The sequence below is a fragment of the Schistocerca americana genome, chromosome 1, assembly GCF_021461395.2.
Source record: "Schistocerca americana isolate TAMUIC-IGC-003095 chromosome 1, iqSchAmer2.1, whole genome shotgun sequence".
NCBI lineage: Eukaryota > Metazoa > Arthropoda > Insecta > Orthoptera > Acrididae > Schistocerca > Schistocerca americana.
The window spans coordinates 638,267,368-638,286,549 of record NC_060119.1 but is presented as its reverse complement, the minus strand read 5'-3'; the positions used below and the strand labels follow the sequence as shown (position 1 = coordinate 638,286,549).

Here is a 19,182-nt window from a genome sequence, read left to right as displayed (position 1 = left end):
GGCAGACAGGATTTAAATGAGATAGCAGCAAACATGAAAGAATACATGGCAAAATGTTTATATTCGCATTATTCTTATGGTGAAGAGAATACTGCATGTGATTCACAATTCATAAAAGTTCCTATTAGCAACCATCTCTTCTCACAGGTAGGAAAAAATTCAGAACGTAGAGTTGGCCATATTGACAAACATCCCAAATAGTCTTGCCAGTCAGATTTTTGTAGTACATTGAAATGCTGCTACATTCGAAGATGAACAATATGGAATTTGTATTTACTTCGTTGTATAATGTGTGAAAATGCAGTGGTCGAAACTCGTGGCGGCGAAAAAAGCTCGTCTTCCACTTTTTTAAATTAATTTACTGATGCAGAGACAGGCAAAGCATGCCTGTGTAGCGCCACATATATTCAACGGCAGAAGTTAGTTGTGACGGCACCTACCAACATTTTTCAGAACTTCTGCTTACTTTGCACTCAATTCTAAGCCGCAGGCGGATTTTTGGATTACAAAAACCGGAAAAAAAGTGCGGCTTAGATTCGAGTAAATACGGTAGTAGATGTAACAACTAACTGAATAGACGAAGCAAAGAGTCTTCAGTAGGCACATAAAAGACGTTGCTACCTTTCAGACAATTCCTCCCTAAGAACCATGGAATACACAAGCACCAGCACAACTACATGTCCTGACTGATTACTTTGTGCTGGCCAACAGTGCAGCTCAACTGGAGTAATGGGTACAGGGAGATAGTAGGTGGCGATTGGAAGTAGTAGTTGGGGAAGGATGGCTTACAGGTGTGAGAGAGAGCCAGCCAGCAAGTGCATGTGATAGGAATGTGACACTGATGATCTTGGGGCCACATACTGAGGGAATTGTGTTCAACATGCAGTGATGTAGACAAGTGAATTGAGGGAGAGAAAGAGAACTGAGGAAGAGAAGTTGAAGTTGTGGGGGAAAGAGTTGTGGATGCAATGTGATAGAAGTTAAGGTCATGGGCAGAGGTGGAGGTGGGGCAGAGACTACCAGGAATGGAGGCCGAGGGGATTAGAGGACCAAAAGAATATTTTGCAAGGACAATCCACATCTATGTATTTAATGAAACTGGCATTGGGATGGGAGGATCTAGAAGGTACAGGCTTCCAGAATCCATATTTGTCACCATCGTGGACACCCTGTTGTAGCTGGTTACTGTGTTCCCATAGAATGAATCTGGGCTCTTGTTGATCAACACCTCCAATCTGTGGCCAGCAACCTAGCTTCGATGTCACAGACATGAGCCATTTTTTTTACCCCCTCTGAACCTCCTCCACCCCATTACCACCCTTGTCACCTCCCCACACCCCAACATCCCTCATGTCCATGTCCATGTCCGTGTCCATGTCCTTGCCATTGTCGAGAATTTCCACTCCTAAAGGTCTACAGATTTTGGACCTACCACCTGACACCCTACATCTTTAAGTGTAACTGCCTCCTATGTGGGGAAGATACACAAGAATGCATGTGGCACAGTCGTGGATACCAACATTGCGCCTTCCTACACTATCCTTTCAAGGGACTGGTTCTAGGAAACCTTCTCAGGTGCCAGAAATCCCAAATCTCATGTCTGGTTCACATTCACTTATAATATCTTCATTATCTGAACCCATGACCAAGACATTCTTATTCCTCCACAGGCTTAACACATTGTTCACAATCCACTATACATGCTCCTCCTCAGACCAGTGTGTCACCTTCCTGGATGTTAGCATCCACCTCTGCAATCGCTCTGTGCAGACCTCTGTCCATACGAGCCCACTAACCATCAACGGTACTTTCAACACTAAGAATATCTGTCCTATATAGGCTTGACCACCTGTGGATGTTGTTCTGTAATAATGATGAATAATTCCATACTCAGTACACTGAAGGTCCTAGTATGGCCCTCTCAGACATTCATTATCCACCAAACTTGACCCACAAACAGAATTCCCATTTATCTTCCAACCGCCCCAGGAACCAGTTGAGATCCTTTGTCGTGGCTCCAATTGCTTGTCATTGTGCCTTGAAATCAGTAAAATCCTACTCTCAATCCTTCCAACCCCTTCTGTCTGCTCAATCTGCAAAATGTTGTTGTCCATCCTTACACCACACCTGTGCCCAAACTTCTGTCCAGATGCTGTACATAAGTTCAAAAAAAAACTTTGTTACATTATACATAAAATATGTAAGTCAGATACTACTGATCTGTACAATTTGCAGTGAAATAACAGCTTACTAAAATAATGCTTACGGGTTCTGTAGTGCTTGTATATTTTGGAGACCCAAATAAATCACATTATATTAGCAATAGTAATTTATTTTTATAAGGATTATTTTGCAATGCTATAGGATATATCAGCTTAATACAAGGAGAAACTAAATCAATGCACTGACATATGAATACACACAAATGTTTAATGACATGAGGATAGGACAGGTGGCGGTGGCCTTTTGGAAGGAATCATCCTCAGAAGTGATTTAATAAAACCTAAATCAATAGGGCCAGACAGAAGATGAGCCTCCATCCTTCAAATCTGGGACTAGTGCCTTAGCAAATGTACTACTTCATTTGGTTATACCTGCAGTTCTCACATGCGTCTGCATACTTGGAACAAATTAGCTTCATAACTTAATAAATAATTATACAGTGCCCGTTTTCTCTCTCTCTCTCTCTCTCTCTCTCTCTCTCTCTCTCTCTCTCTCTCTCTCTCTCTCTCTGCATGTTTAACTACACAGCACACACACTTGCAAGTGACTTTCTGGTTTTTGTCTGTAGCTATGATTTGCTTGTCAGATTATAATATGTCCATTAGGGTGGGACCCTTAACTTTAGAAAGGGTGTGCACATAGGAGGCAGACCAGGGAATTCTTGTCAATGGCTCCTAGCTGTTGAAAGATAGGAGGGAAATAAATTACTTCACGTGACTCAAGAAGTCAGAAGAGAGAACTCAATTAACAAATTTAGCTAAGCAATCCAGTAGTGGAAGAAATACAAGCTCTCGAACATGGAAAAAGCCTCAGATAGAATAGAAATAGTGGAAGATGACACAGGTATTCCCAAGGACTAAGATTTGGTACATTGAACGTACAGATACAGACAGGGAAGGTGAAGAAAGTAGTGGACTGGATGAATAGGAACAGAGTGGATATTTTAGGATTGTGAGAAACCAGATGAAGGGTAAAGGAGTGGCAGCAGTTAGAAGAGGATAGCTGAAAGAAATGATGAAGGGAATAAGTGACAAGAGGATAGAGTGAAAGTGAAAGTTAAGTGTATGGAAGTTCTGCAAGTGTATACACCACAAGTTGGATGTTCTTCTTCTGAGGAGGAGGAGGTGGAGGAGGAAATGCAGATGCGACTAACCAGATGAAAGGTCACGAAAGTGGGAGACCTAAATGCACACTTGAACAAGGAAGGAGAAAGGTATGTTGAAATATTAGGTGTGGAAGAGTGGGGAAGGAGGATGGAAATTGTTAGACTTTTGTTAAATGAAAAAGACTAGCAGTAGGCAACACCTGGTTTGAGGAGGAGGAAAGCCATAAGGTGATATAGTACAGCTGTGATTTGTTGAGTAAATTTGTAGTAGACTACAATGTGTGGCCAGGACACAAAGAAAATGGTCACAGATGTCAAGGTAATAACTTACAAACGCTTCGATAGTGTTCACTGTCTTAAAGATGAAAAGAGGGCTAAAAGACAGGAAAGAAAGATAAGAGTGGGGAAGTTGACAGAAGAGAGATGCAAAGAATAATTTCAGAAAATAGTAAAGAGCAACATACCAAGGAGTAAATTGCAGTCAGTAGAGGAGGAATGGGAAATGTTCATAGCCGCAGTGATGGAAGCAGCAGGAAATGTGGAGAAGGATCAGTGATGAGAAAGGATGGAAAGAAACAAAATACCCTGGTGAAGTGATACAATAAGGGAGGAAGATGCAAAGAAAAATAAAGTGTTTCATGCATGGTTTCAGGAAAGAACAGAGGAAGCAGGAAAGGAATATACTGAGAAGCTGGCTAAGAGAGCACTATGGTTGGAATCTTGAACGATGGCTGTAGAGTTTAGGCATGTTCTGCGCATCTACATCACACATTCTCCGACAGCCAATGTGCTTGCGAATAGGATAGAAAGGACACTTGAACACTGGAAATACGAAATCATAATAGCAAGTTTTAAGGAGTGTTGTAGGAAACCGTCAAAATTATAGTGGAGATGCTATGATGTGTCATGCTGCCAAGGTATTTGAGAAGATTCTGGAAGAGGCAGTACAGAAAATATCAGGAGGACACCTGAAAGAGACACGATATGTGTTCAGACTAGGAAGGTCGACAGTGAATCTAATTTTTAGTGTAAGACACCTCCAAGAAAGAATATGGGTATGGTAAGGATTTACTAACGGTTTTTATGGGCATTGAGGCAGCATATGATAGTGTGGAAAAAGGAAAGATCTGGGAAACCTTCCAAAAAAGGGAACTGGAAGGTTGACTACGTTCAGGAAATGTATCAAGGAAGCGGTAGTTGTGTAAAGTAGGAAGACACTGGTTTGAGCAGAAAAAGGGCTGAAACTAGCTAATGCATTAATAGGTAAGTACACATCGACTTTTGACTTGTTGGGCCTCTCAGATCTTCAGAGTCTGTAATTTGTGTTTCGGATTCCATCACTCAGCTCCTCAAATTCTTTGCTTTACATCAGTCTGTATATGCAGGCCAGGTCTTCATCAACATCTGGTTTGTCAGTTTCATCTGGTTGGAGGGAGTTAGTGTAAGAGTTCCCCTTGCAGTTGGCACAACTCAGTGAGCACTTAATCACAACCATCAGACACCAACGTCCACCTGCACAGTCCTTGTTGCATTTGCAGAAAATTGTGAAGACAAGAGATTGTGGAGCCAGTTCCTAGGAGATAGACATGGGATCAAGACCAAACTTCGAAGCCTGCCACCCCCAGAGGAGCAGATCTGTCGGATGTCCTAACCACATTTGTACCTGTAGGTAAATTCTCAAGCTGTGTTGGTGGCTTCTTAGGTGTTGGTGTTAGGGGTACCAGGTTGAATTTTGGATTTCACGAGGAGTTAAACAGTTCGAATTCCAGTTTATCTAAAGTATCTCCTGCCCTACCTCCGTAGAGGATTGTTAAAAATCGTCAGCAAACTTCGGCAATAGCTTCAGCTCACGTGTCATGCTTGAAGAAATGTTTGATGCCTTCTATAAGACATTTATTTTCAACCAACAGCTAGATAACCTTCTTCTTGCTCTGCTTGAAGAGTGCTGAATTTGTCACATCCACTTATGATGCGGAGAAATTGAAGTAGCCTTCTGGTATTGTCTGCCAGTTTGAAGCTGTTGGGACCAAATACTTGTGAGGGGGTCATTCCTCTTTCAGGTTCTGAGAAATATATGTTTGCTGGTGGTGTGTCTAAGGCATGTAGTATGATGGGAAGGTTCGTATCCTCACCAACTACCACAACTTTCTCATGCTCCTGTCGTACCCTAAGGGCCCTGGTACTAATCAGGTGGTTTGTCTTCCTTAGACTCTCAGGAAGCAAGCTAATGAGATGACTTTATTTTTGTTATTGAAAGGAAATTGCTTCAGAGTCATGGTCACCACCATTAACTTGGTAAAGATGACCTCGGGAGTAGTGCCTTTTGTTTCGGTGGAGACGCTCAGCATATTTGGTAGTCTTGGTGGGCAGGTCTTCTGAGTAGCCATCAAACACCACACATGTTGCACTTTGTTTGTAGTCTTTTTAGGTAATCAACTTATTTGGTTAGGATTAATTGGAATATTCCACCATTCTTACACCCAGGTTACTGATGACCCTGTAGTTTGGTCCCTTCATACCCCAAACCAACCAACCCAAGCTGCTGGAGAGGAAGGATTACAGTACTGACAGCAAACCACCAATAGACATTCAGTCTTAGTTGTTTGGAAATGAAATCATCATTGGCACCTGTGTTATGAGAGAGAGGAGAGAGAGAGAGAGAGAGAGAGAGAGAGAGAGAGAGAGAGAGAGAGAGAGAACTGGCTGTTGTGATCGGACTGGACATGCAACTCCCCTTCCACTAGCAGCCACATTTTCCTCCCTGGTGTAAGATTTATGAGTTATAAGGAGGCATGAAGTTTTACAGTATCACATATCTTAAAAAGAACATCCTTTCCAATATATCTCTTCTTACTGCACTCCCACAAAGTTCTGATTCCTCTTGCTTTCAAAGTCACTGCCTCATTCTCCTATATTATCTTTTCACATACAGGAAACAATCTGTGATTTTTACAAGTGCTTGTTTCCAACCTGCAACAAAATTAATTGTAAATTTCAAAGTTGAGTAACTTATTATTATATTTATTAGGCACAAGACTAGTACTAAGATGTGCTATAGTACTATGTTCTACTGTTTGTGTATTTTCAATACAAAATGTGATGCAAAAAAAATCCCTTGTTCTTTATCACGACATACACAATTAATGTGATCTGCTTGAACTTTAAGGTGGAGCTGTACAGAAACATTTTGTCCAAAAAAATTCACTATTTTGATCTCATCGAACACAGAATTTATGGATCTGTAACTTTCGTATGGCTACTTAACTGATAGAAGGCTTAAGTTAGATGTTATTACCAAAAAGGAGAAGTTAAAACAAACATTTCTCACAAATATACAAAATATGTCCAACTTAGGGATGGGTTGTCAAAAAGTGTGTGTCTGGTCTTGTTCAATGCAGAATTTAATGCCCTATAGTTTTAATAGGACCATGTTTTCAATATTGTCAGTCCTTTACTAAAGGTAACTGTAAAACTGCAAAAAATTCCCCTTTTGGGGGTGTGGTTTTACCCACCACCACCACCACCACCACCACCACTTAAGCACAATCCCCTAAGGAGGGGCAAACTAGGATAGTCATATTGGGCTCTATATGCAAATCAGAATAACGAAGTGATTGACAGCAAAGCACAGTTGAGTGTTGGAGGAGGAGACATTGTCAGTTGGCCAGTGCATGCATGCGCATTATGCCTGTAGCAGAACAGCTGTGTAGTTCCTTAGTGGACTACCTTCTCATGCTGCCTTTTAATGTGCAGTACTGAGTTTGCTTTACAGTATCATTAAATCCTTGTGGCTTAATAAATGCTCTCCCATGTATAAAATGATTGTGTGTTCCTATTATCTGTATATTTCAACAAAAGCAACAGGAAGAGCACTGTTGTAACAATCACAATGAACTTTATTCAGTTGTCGTAATCGATAAGTAAGGGGCATTAGAATTGATATAAACTGCTCCAGCACTCCCCAATCACTGTAGTGTGCATGCAGTGTGTCATCTTTGTGCAGAGGAGTATTCCTTAATTACGAGATGAGATTTATTGTGCAACTGCAGTACACACCATTCAGTCAAAAATACAAAATACAGACACAAAAATAATGATGAATCAAGGGCAAAGGGTAAATGCCACTTAGTTCAGAATTGTTTTTTTTCCTCAACACTGTTATCTGAGCTCTAGTCTGTGGGCGGGCCACTGGAATTTCCCAGGAATGTAATAAGATTTTTTATATTATTCTTGACACTCCCATCACTTTTCCATGCTTCTTTAACAATCATTTCTGTGTGGTGTACAACATTTCTCCACTTTCCTGGCATTATTTGTGCCACTGCTTCTTCTGACAGTCTTTGAATTTCTGCCATAGTGAAACTTTTATTATTTGTTACCACATAATTTTTAGTTTGTGTCCAAGTCCTTTTGATGGCTTTAAAGTGGCAGTGGTTTGGTGGAAGCCTAAGAGCCCTGTGCTATGTTCTTTAGCTACCTCATCTAAACATACTGTTGAAACTGTGGCTTATTTTTCTTTACAGTTTTCATGAGTTCTGGCTTACATAAATTGTCCTGAATTTACATGTTGTGGCATTTCAACCATTCAACGATGTTGGCTTATTTCGTTGCTATTGTTGGTGCTTTATCTTTAATAACTGAATTGTATGGGGCATTATTCATTGCAATGGTAGATGGCCAAGTTAAGTTTTCCAGTAGTTGCCCCCTTGAACCACTTCAGAAAAATATTGTGGTTCATCTTCTCATGATAGTCGTCAGATTTTGAAACGAGGAGACACTTAGGTACGAAATCAGATGCAGTTCCAGCGTGCAAGACAATAATTTTTGCAACCTTTCCCACCAGAACAGCTGAACTTCCACATAAGTTATCATCTGTCCAGTTTTTTCTGACAGAATGACTGGCATTTGTCCAGGTTTCGTCAAGCCACACAGTGTCTTCAAATGGCACTTTACAATAGCTCTAAAAAACTTATGCCGCCATGCTCTGGTGTCAAGTCTCTTGATTTTAATTTTCCATCCATTAATTTTTTATGCCATAAGCTGAAGGCTCTGACAACCATTAATAAAGATGTTTTGCTGCCACTGGATAGCTACGCCTTGCAAAGACTGATGCACAATTTTTTTAATAATTGGATGTTCTTTTCTCTTTTAATAACCGTATATGTGGTGACGAGCAGCATCTTGTTGAAAAGAGTCTAAGTTTGTTACATGTGGTTCTATCCTCCTCTTTCAAGGTGCTCGCAGTTTAAATGAATCAGGCTCTTCCTCTTCCGCACAATATTTCTTCTTACAAATTTTGGCGACAGTATTTTTGTGTATCATCAAAGCATCAGCAGTTCTTTCGATTACCTTCATTAGAGGCAATAGAGTTGCACCATTGTCTATCTCGTTCTTGAAATATTCTCGCACTGAGCACGCACACTCACATGTCTGATCACATAAAACATGAGTAGATCACTGAACTTTCCGTTTAGCACACTTCCACTACAAGTTGCAGATATTTGGTAGCGCAAAACAAACTCGTAACACAGAGAAACGAAGTGCAAAAGAAAACTGATTACAACTGTTGTTACAGACTGCGAGTCGTCGACAACTGACTACAGTAGCCGTTATCTTCAGTAGCACAGAGATTTGACAATGGTGAACAGAATAGGAGATGCAGCCAATCTCGTTTTATGATTGGCTGTTGCTGAGGTAGCAGTCCTGTGGACAGCTAGATATCAATCACTTTGTTATTCTGATCCGGGTATAAATGCAACAATTAAAACCATAAAACCTTTTGTAGCAGTTATTTCCTATTTGAATCTAATGCCAGTGATAACACAGTGGCAATTATGTGTGACATGGATTCAACCATTCCTTGGTATTTGGTATTTGGAAATGTTCTCAGATATTCATCTTGGTGACATCATCACACATAAAGTCTCTGGTAGATATCTGGAGGTACGTGGCATCATATGGGTATGCGCACAGGTTGTAAGCTGTCTGCTTCTTGGACAATTTTATTAAACTCTTTGTTTGCTTGACCTTTGCTATTGTGTTGACTCGGCATCACATTACTTGTAGACAGCATTTACAGATAACTTATTCCTGAAACTTCCTGGCAGATTAAAACTGTGTGCCCGACCGAGACTCGAACTCGGGACCTTTGTCTTTCGCGGGCAAGTGCTCTACCATCTGAGCTACCGAAGCACGACTCATGCCCGGTCCTCACAGCTTTACTTCTGCCAGTATCTCGTCTCCTACCTTGGAAGGTATCCTTCCGTCTCACTGTATATATTGCCTTTTCTTAGCCATGTCTTGGATGCGTCTTGATCGATGTGTGGCTGTGTTAGATGATATGGGTGCTTGCCATGTAGTGTTTTCTTTTTCCAATTTACTTTCTTCGTATCTGTTGATGTTATGTGATCTAAAGGGTTGTAGAAGTGGTTATGAAATTGCAATGGTGTAGCCGATGTATTTATATGAGTGATTGCTCTGTGTATTTTGCTAGTTTCTGCTCGTTTTATAATGAATTTTCTTAAATTGTCTACCTGTCCATAATGTAGGTTTTTTATGTTGTTAAATCCCCTTCCTCCTTCCTTTCTGCTTAATGTGAATCTTCCTGTTGCTGAATGTATGTGATGTATTCTATATTTGTGGCATTGTGATAGTGTAAGTGTATTGAGTGCTTCTAGGTCTATGTTACTCCATTTCACTACTCCAAATGAGTAGGTCAATATTGGCATAAGTATTTATAGCTTTTGTCTTATTTCTTGCTGTCAATTCTGTTTTCAGTATTTTTGTTAGTCTTTGATATTTGTTTTAGTTCTTCTTTAATATTTGTATTATCTATTCCTATTTTTTGTCTGTTTACTAGATATTTATAGGCATCTGTTTTTTCCATCGCTTCTATGCATTCGCTTTGGTTATCCAATATGTAATCTTCTTGTAGTGTGTTTTCCCTTGACTATGCTATTTTTCTTACATTTGTCTGTTCCAAAAGCCATATTTATATCATTGCTAAATACTTCTGTTATCTTTAGTAATTGGTTGAGTCGTTGCACTGGTCTTGGTAGAGGTGGCCTGTATATTGCTAACATCCATAGGTGTTGTTTGACTGGCCGTAAAGTGTCGAGGAGGCGGCTTCCAGTACGGACGGAAGTGTCCCTGATGATAACGGGTTGAGATGACAGGAGACATGGGGGTCGAATCTGCTGGGGTCCCGTGCACCAACCTGCCCGTTGCGGCAAGTCCGTTTGTTATAACAGGAGACATGGGTGATATGTCCGCGTCCTTAGGAGAAGGAGGCGAGTAGAGTTGCTCCGACAGATGATGGTCATCCATTTCCTGCATGGGCACATCTCCTATTGGCGTCAGTTCTTGTGCTGGCACCGATATGATGGTGAGAGGACTGCGTCAGGTAGAGCCGAAGGTGGTGTAGCGGTATCCGGAACAGGCGTTGCCAGCACACGGGGCCGAAGCTGGTGTCAGTCTGGATTTCATACAGGCGTCAGCCACAGTGTCATAGATGCGGCCAGGACTCCATTTTGGCCGCCTACCATATCCCTGTACCTATACAAGATGAATCGGCCAAGCGAAGGCACCCGCGGCCGTGAGGTGCAAGGCCGCAGAAGATGAAGTAGCGTGCGGGGCTGTCGGCCATGTAAGAGCTCAGCCGGGCTGTGGTCGCCCATGGGGGTGAAACGGTAAGAAGCCGAAAATTGGTGAAGCGCATCATCAGCAGCAGAAGAAGTCAGGAGTTTCCTCATCTGAGCCTTAAATGTACGGACCAGTCATTCAGCCTCACCGTTTGACTGTGGATGGAACGGAGGGGCCGTGACATACATGATGCCATGACGGGCACAAAAATCCGCAAAATTGGAAGAGGCAAATTGCGGACCATTATCAGTAACAAGAGTAGAGGGAAGGCCTTCCAAAGAGAAAATGCGAGCTAGAGCATTGGTGGTTGCCGCGGTGGTAGGCGACGTGCAACGTACAATAACGAGAAGCCAATAAGTACCTAAAAAAGGTCCCGCCAAGTCAGCATGAATACTCTCCCAGGGCTTCTCAGGCAAAGGCCACGGCGACAAAGATGACTTCGGGGCGGCGGCCTGTGACGCACAAGGGCTGCAGGCAACGACCAGAGTCAATGCCGGGCCAGTACACATGACGGCGCGCCAGAGATTTTGTGCGAGACACACCCCAGTGCCCTTGGTGAAGGAGGCACAAGACCGAAGCTTGCAAAGATGCAGGTACCACAACACGCGGCGAAGCATTTTCGGTGGAAAGGAGGATAACACCATCTCTAGCCATGAGGCGGTAACGCAAAGCGTAGTAGTTCCAGAGCAGATCAGAAGTCTTAGCGTACGGATGATCTGTCCAACCCTTCTGAATACAGCGTAAAACCCGGGAGAGGGTAGGGTCAGAACCCGTGGCAGCCGCCAGCCGGTCCCTGGTGATGGGGAACCCGTCCACAACCCACTGCTCGGCAACATCCAGGTGGAAACACAAAAGTTCGTCCCTCTCGAATGCCAGATCAGGACCCATGGGAAGGTGACAGTGCATCAGCATTCGCATGTTGAGGCGTCAACCGGAAATGAATCTCATAATTAAAACGAGACAAGTAAAGAGCCAACACTGGAGGCGGTGTGCAGCCTTGTCGGGAAGTGACGTTGATGGATGAAACAAGGAAACAAGTGATTTGTGATCCGTAACAAGATGAAATTTGGATCCATAGAGAAAAACACCAAATGTATGAAGAGCATAAATAATGGCCAAAGCTTCTTTTCGATTTGAGAATACTTATGTTGGGCATCCTTGAGTGTTTTGGAGGCATAAGCAATGGGTTGTTCAGAACCGTCAGAGAAACGGTGTGCAAGGACTGCACCAACACCGTATTGAGAGGCATCTGTGGCAAGAAAAAGATGTTGGCCAGGTCGTTAAGTAGCCAAGCATGGGGCCTGTTTCAGCGTAGTCTTCAATTTCAGGAAAGCCGCATCGCATGACGCGGACCAGTGAAAATGCACGTTTTTATGCAACAGGCGATGCAACAGCTGAGCCACCAAAGCAGCAGATGGTAAAAACCTGTGATAGTATGCTATTTTCCCCAAGAAGGTCTGCAGTTCCTTAACAGATGTAGGGCAAGGAAGGGCATCGATCGCAGCAACAGTTTGTTGAAGCGGACAAATACCATCCTGAGAGAGTTGAAACCCCAAATATGTGATAGATGCCGGAAAAAATTTTGATTTCTGAAGATTACACTTAAGACCGGCAGTCTGTAAGACATGAAAAAGTGTGCGGAGATTTTGAAGATGTTCGTCAGTGGTGGAGCCAGTGACAACAATGTCGTCCATGTAATTTATACACCCAGGGACAGTGAGCAATAATTGTTCCAAGAATCGCTGAAAGAGAGCAGGGGCGCTGGCAACCCCAAATGGCAGTCGTTGGTATTGATAGAGGCCGAAAGGCGTGTTAAGGACCAGAAACTGCCGGGAAGCAGCGTCGAGAGGAAGTTGATGATAAGCTTCTGACAGTTTAGAAAAATACTGGCCTCCAGCAAGTTTAGTAAACAATTTTTCAGGTCGAGGCATAGGGTAAGTGTCGATAAGGCATTGAGCATTTACAGTGGCTTTGAAATCACCACAGACGAATATCACCATTTGGCTTAGCAACGACGACAGGAGAGGGCCACTCACTGGAAGTGACAGGAAGCAAGACCCCTGAAGCAGTGAGACGATCCAGCTCCCGTTTGACCTGATCACGAAGGGCCACAGGAATGGGCCGAGCCCAAAAAAACTTAGGCCGAGCAATGGGTTTGAGAGTGATATGAGCTTCAAAGTCGCTTGCACGGCCTAACCCAGGAGAAAAAAAGAGATGAAAATGTCGTCGACAAGGAATCCAATTGAGCCTAAGGAATCACATCAGAGACGATATTGACAGAGTCATCTATGGAGAACCCAAAAACGCGAAAGGCATTGGAACCAAAAAGATTCTCCGCGTTACTATGGTCGACCACAAATATGGGAACAGTGCGAACGACAGATTTGTAAGATACCTCAGCATCAAATTGTCCCAAGAGGGAAATCTTCTGTTTATTTGTTAAATCTGTAATTGCCTAGTGACAGGTGACAGGATTGGAGAACCCATTTGAAGATGCGTCTGAGAATTGATGATAGTCGCAGCAGAACCAGTATCCACCTGCATGCGAACATCTCGACCAAGTATTTGGACAGTGAGGAATAACTTCCCTGAAAGGGAAGAAGTACGATTGACAGACAACACAGAATCAGAATCAGCGCTATGTTCATGAACATCATGTATGCGGTCATATCGTGAATGTTCCGTGAAACACCGCGGACATGAAGGAAGTTGCCATGGGTTTTGCTGCAGTTTCTTAAAGGTTTGTTCACGGTTAGGCTGAGGCTGGGCTTGGGAGCATACTGCGGCCACGTCGACCGGTGGGGACGCGCCACACACTTCGTCAACAGTGCGCAGAGATTGTATTTCCCCAATGTCACCCCATGCCTCTATTTGCGCTCCAGCAGCGCGAGAAATTTCAAAAGACTGAGCGATGGATAGGACTTCATCTAGAGTCAGATTTGCCAACTGAAGGGCACGTTGCCTAACTTCTTTGTCGGGCGCCGACCCGATAATAGCACCCCTTACCATGGAATCAGCGTAGGATTCTTTGTGAACTTCAGTAACAAATTGACACTTTCTACTGAGGCCGTGAAGTTCAGCAGCCCAAGTGCGATAAGATTGCTTCGGTTGTTTTTGACAACGATGAAAGGCAACACGAGAGGCTACCACACGCGTATGCTTTTGAAAATAGACGGACAGAAGTGAGCACATTTTAGCAAAGGAAAAAGATGCAGGATCTTTCAAAGGAGCCAATTGCGACAACAACCGATACATTTGAGGGGAAATCCATGAAAGGAACAGAGACTTACATGTTTGGTCGTCCGCGACATGAAATGCCAAGAAGTGTTGTCGAAGCCTTTTTTCAAAATCAGACCAGTCTTCCGCCATCTCGTCGTAAGGAGGAAAAGAAGGTAGAGACAACGACGAGAGACGCCCCGCATTTGATGCCCAGACAAAATCATGAATCGCATTTGTGAGAAGCGTTTGCTGTTCTGAGACCTTGCAATAGTTGCTCTAAAGTAGCCATGGAAACACGTGGGTCAACGATGAAAAAGAAAAAGTCACTACCTCGTCGCCAATTGTTATAACTTCAAGTTGAACAACTATATTTCAAGGACGATGCAATACATGAGTCACAGATCAAGTAAACAGAGTAAGACGTATGCCACCTAACAGTCAAATCATAACTGAGTCTGAGTCTAGCGGCTGCTGGCAGACAGCGCCGCATGTAGAGGACGCGCATAACTGCGCGGTGGCACTTTGAAAGATCAGCGAGTCACAACAGTCAGCTTAAATTTTTCTTCTCCATCTAACATGTGTATCACTTCGTGTTCTATTTGTGCTTATTCTGGTGGCTGTCTTAAGACATCGTTTTCCTCTGATTGTTTGATTGATGCGTGTTGTTCTTTGTTTGCTCTGTGATGTTTGAGTCCATTACTGTATTTTCTTCTTCTTCTTCTTCTGATTGCACATTATTTGTACCAGTATTTGTTGTATTTGTTGTTTGAGGTTTTCTAATTCTGACTGGGGTATCCTGTTGTTTTTTATTATTACACGGATTTGATCAGCTAGTCGTTGTTCTGTTAAAAATTTTAATTCTGGGTATCTGGTAATATATGTTGTGTATACTTGTGATCTGTATCCAGTTGTGTTGGTTCCTAAGTTTGTTGCTTGGTAATAACAGAACATGAGGTGTCGGTTAACTTCATCTGACCATCTCATCCTCTGTCTTTGTTTTCCTTCTAGAGTGGTTGCAGGAAGCATATCCTGCAAAACACCTCTATTTGGATTTAAATCATTTTCCGTGTGGCTAACAGTGTCATTACCATTGTGGACGGGCTTAGGGTTCAAGCGTCGTCCCCGACCATGACAGCGCTTGTCTGAGGCTTCATTAGCTCTGTCCTGAACCAACTCCTCACACTAAGAGGGGGGTTAGCCCTATTAGTGGTTTGTTCTTTTCGTCACCTTTTACGACTGGCAAAACATACCGGAGGGCTATTCTTTTCCTGGGCCTCCACGGGTGTTGTTATTGTTATTATTATTATTTTGGAAGGGGGGGGGGGGTTGAGAAGCCCACATATTTGCTGTAATTTTGAAGCACTAGTGTTGGAAATCGTCATTTAAATGATCAGGCAGATTATGATAAAACAGTTCTGGTGTATATTAATATGCTCCATGGCACTTTCAGCAAAGTTTTATCTTAGTCTATGAGTTTTCATAGAAGTTTTTTTGCCATCATTCATTACAGTATGAAACCATAGGCAAAATTTACAGGCCATTTTATATGACACATTCATGCTATCATACCTTGCCCTTCTGTGTAATTTAGTTGTTTATACCATTAGTGGATTTCAGGAATGTGATGGATGCTAACAGCTATTCAACTCCATGGGAATATCAGATGTTTGATCTTTTCTATAATAACCATAATATACTGACAACACTGCACTGTGGTTGTAGTGGCTATAGCTCTGGACCTCTTTGGTAGGAATGAGAGCCGAATCAGTCATGTATTGGAATTTATATTTTTCATGGTTTCCTTTTCTCATTCAGGTAACTGATGGGAGAATTTTCAGCCAGTCAGATTTTCATTTCAAGGTGCATAGGAATTGATGACATTGGCTGCCAGTGGGCATTGATTTAAGTGAATGGAGAAAGTTTAAAATTTGTGCAGAACCTAGATTTGAACATCGGTCACCTGCTTACTTGGCAGATGTAAAGGCCATTGCACCATCCACATATACAATTATGGTGAGGGCGACCAATTGCTCACTTCAGTGCGGATGCATCGGGAATCGGTGAAATGCCGCAAGTAAAGAGGATAATAGGCAAGGGACACTACATTAGTAGTGTGTGGATAAGTTGAGAATTTGTATGATGGAAGGCGTGCTAGGGTAGTTTGTGCAGTTGCAATGATGACTGTGTCCATGGCACAGTGGTAAGTGCATCTACCTAGTAAGTGGAAGACCAGGTTTCGAATCTAGCCCAACACAATCTTCCAACTTTCGCCATTGATATAAATCAGTGCCCACTGGCAGCCAATGTCATTAATTCCTTTGTGTCTTGACTGATTCATAATGGCAGCAGGATCGAAATTGTCTGTTCTTTTGGATATGTCCAAAAGACATCTCTGTTGAACGATGGGGTGGGAGGAAGGTATCACTAACAGTGAATGTTAGAGTACCCTCAGCTCCTGTTGGAGTTTGCTGTTGACAACTACAGAGGTATGTGTGTGTGTGTGTGTGTGTGTGAGAGAGAGAGAGAGAGAGAGAGAGAGAGAGAGAGAGAGAGAGAGAGGTATATGCTTTTAAACTGATTCCTGATATTATCTGTAAGTAACAATAGGTATTTTATTTTGTTGCATATGAATGGTATAGCAGAAAAGGAAATTACACTTGGAAAAGAAGAGCTCTTGAATGTAAATACACAAAGGGAGAAAAGAGGTCTGCTGCAATCAATAGAGAATATGCCTGAGCATTGTTCTCTTACAAGCCTGTCAGAACAATCACTCACTGAGGAGCAACAAGTAATGGTGGTAAGTATATCATCAACTGAGAGAGAAAAAAAACCACAGTTATAAAATTCATTATGCATCAAGACAATACTATCTCATGGTACAAATATAGTATATAGTGGATTATTTATGCTACAGAAAGCGTAGAATCTCGTTTGCATTTATTATATATTTCTTAAAAAGCAATTTGAAGAAGACAGCTACTATCGGCTGCTGAGAAGACACACACAGCAGGAATACAGGAGTGAGCACAGTGTACATAGTGACATGCTCTAGAGCAGAATAGTATGCACTGTTCTAAAAACATTTTCATGAATGCAATTACATTAACGTTTTAACTGTGACTGACCAGATGAAGTTTGAATGTCAAATACCGTATTTGTTTGCTATGAATAGTCTCACTGCTTCAGCATTCTACTTCCAGAATAATGTTGGTCAAATTCTTTATCTGTTTTTACATGGTATCTGAAGGGGCAGTATAAACAATGTATACAACAACTGAATTACCTCCCCCCCTTTCCCCCCTGTGATGTATGTTTCATTTTATCAAATTAAAACATCTCAAATGGTACGATTTTATCTGTTTCTTACACACAGTGAAGAAGTATGTTATGTATGTATGCACGCACGCACACATGCATGCATGTTTCACTAGAATTTTTCCCTGTGACACTGATGCTGTACATAAAAATTAAAGAATTTGGGAGACCATGAATAGGTGAACAGCGAAATCGAACAAGGCTGACAATGAAGTCTAGTAGAAAGTCAGTATTTGTTAGATGGCCGATAATACAAATCATGGACAGCTGCAGGGCAGAAGGAAATGACGGGAAGAATTCTCCCTCCCTCCCTCCCTCCCTCCCTCCCTCATTCTCCCCACACACACACACACACACACACACACACACACACACACAGGAAGAGCCACTCTGAAGAGAGCCATTGGCTGATAGTCTAGGAGACACTATTGGAGGTGTACTTGCTTTCAAAAGACAGGAGTCGTAGTTCAGTCTGGTGTACAGCCTTAAGTTTGCACAGATAACAAAACCATGAAAAATGAACACAGTTTAATTTCCGTTTGACATATTTATTAAAAAGAACATTAAAAGCTGTGAAACTGCATTAGAAATGTTTGAAAACTACTACATAAAGTATCCATGTAGTGTTGCTGAACGAATTACTGTTTCCATTCATTTATGCTTGGATATGGAAAGAAATGACTGTGAATAATAGTACAAGATAGCTATGAACAGTGTAACAGAAGCTAAACTCACTCTTGAAGCATTTGCAACATTGTACTGTAATCAAGTCAGTGCAAGATGATCCCTGCCTGTTTGCAGCACTGTTGCCAGCTTTCAGCTGCATAGTGCTAATGGCTGCAGACACAAATAATAGTGGGCTATATAGCTGCAACAACACTGAAGCGTTACCATAAAGACATTTACGAAATCACATCACATGATTGGTTGAGAAGGGCACATGGAGCTGCTGTGCCTAGTGCACTATAACTGTCGGATATCTTTCTATGTCAACTTGCTACAGACAAGCTGTTTGGATTAACTTCATGATTATATTGTGCTTGAATTTTTAATTTTCTGCAAGTCAGTGTCCCCGCACCCTCCCCTTCATCATCATCATCATCCTCCTCCTCCTCCTCTTATTTTTCTAAGAAAAAGTAGTTGGGTTCTTTCTTATAGCCTAATCTTTTGGCAAGCATTGTTGCTCCAGTTGGTTGATGCTGGTTGATGCTGCAAGAACTGGTGTAACTGAAGATAATAGCTTAACTAGTACTATAAAGTCCTTAATACTAGACATAGTGCAACAACAAAGTACTAAAGTTTATGTATCCACATTTAAGTAAACAACATAACACCAGTACAGTATTGCTAGCAACAGCAATAGAACACAGTCTGAGGAATGGCACGTGCTACTTTGCTCTTGCATGGGTGAGAACTCAGGTAGATAACATGGTGAATGTTATGCCTTGTGCACAAGTTGTAGGCTGCCTGCGGTGGCTGCCCTGCGCAGATGCTGTTTGTGGAATAGTTGAGTGCAGTGCACCAGCGGCAAGCTGCCAGGTGCGTATCCAGATACAATGTACAAGGTTATAGGACCCCCTGCCACTTTGGGGAAAGGGTGTTGAACCAATGTGGGAAGCAAGGCGACTTATGACACATCAATGGCCTCTGCAATGGGTGATGATGGGAAAGGGATTCTT

General features: G+C 42.2%; 1 protein-coding gene across 2 annotated transcripts in view; it reads left to right on the top strand.

The window, feature by feature from the left end:
• LOC124607626 (centrosomal protein of 112 kDa-like) overlaps nucleotides 1–19,182 on the top strand; it is a 155,582-nt gene that overhangs the window by 68,441 nt on the left and 67,959 nt on the right. Inside the window, exon 6 of one of the 2 annotated variants that reach the window (XM_047139921.1) lies at nucleotides 16,831–16,985. In XM_047139921.1, the coding sequence (XP_046995877.1) occupies nucleotides 16,831–16,985 (155 nt within the window). Of the gene's footprint in view, nucleotides 1–16,827; nucleotides 16,986–19,182 lie in introns of both variants that reach the window. The other variant, XM_047139920.1, reaches the window with a different exon arrangement.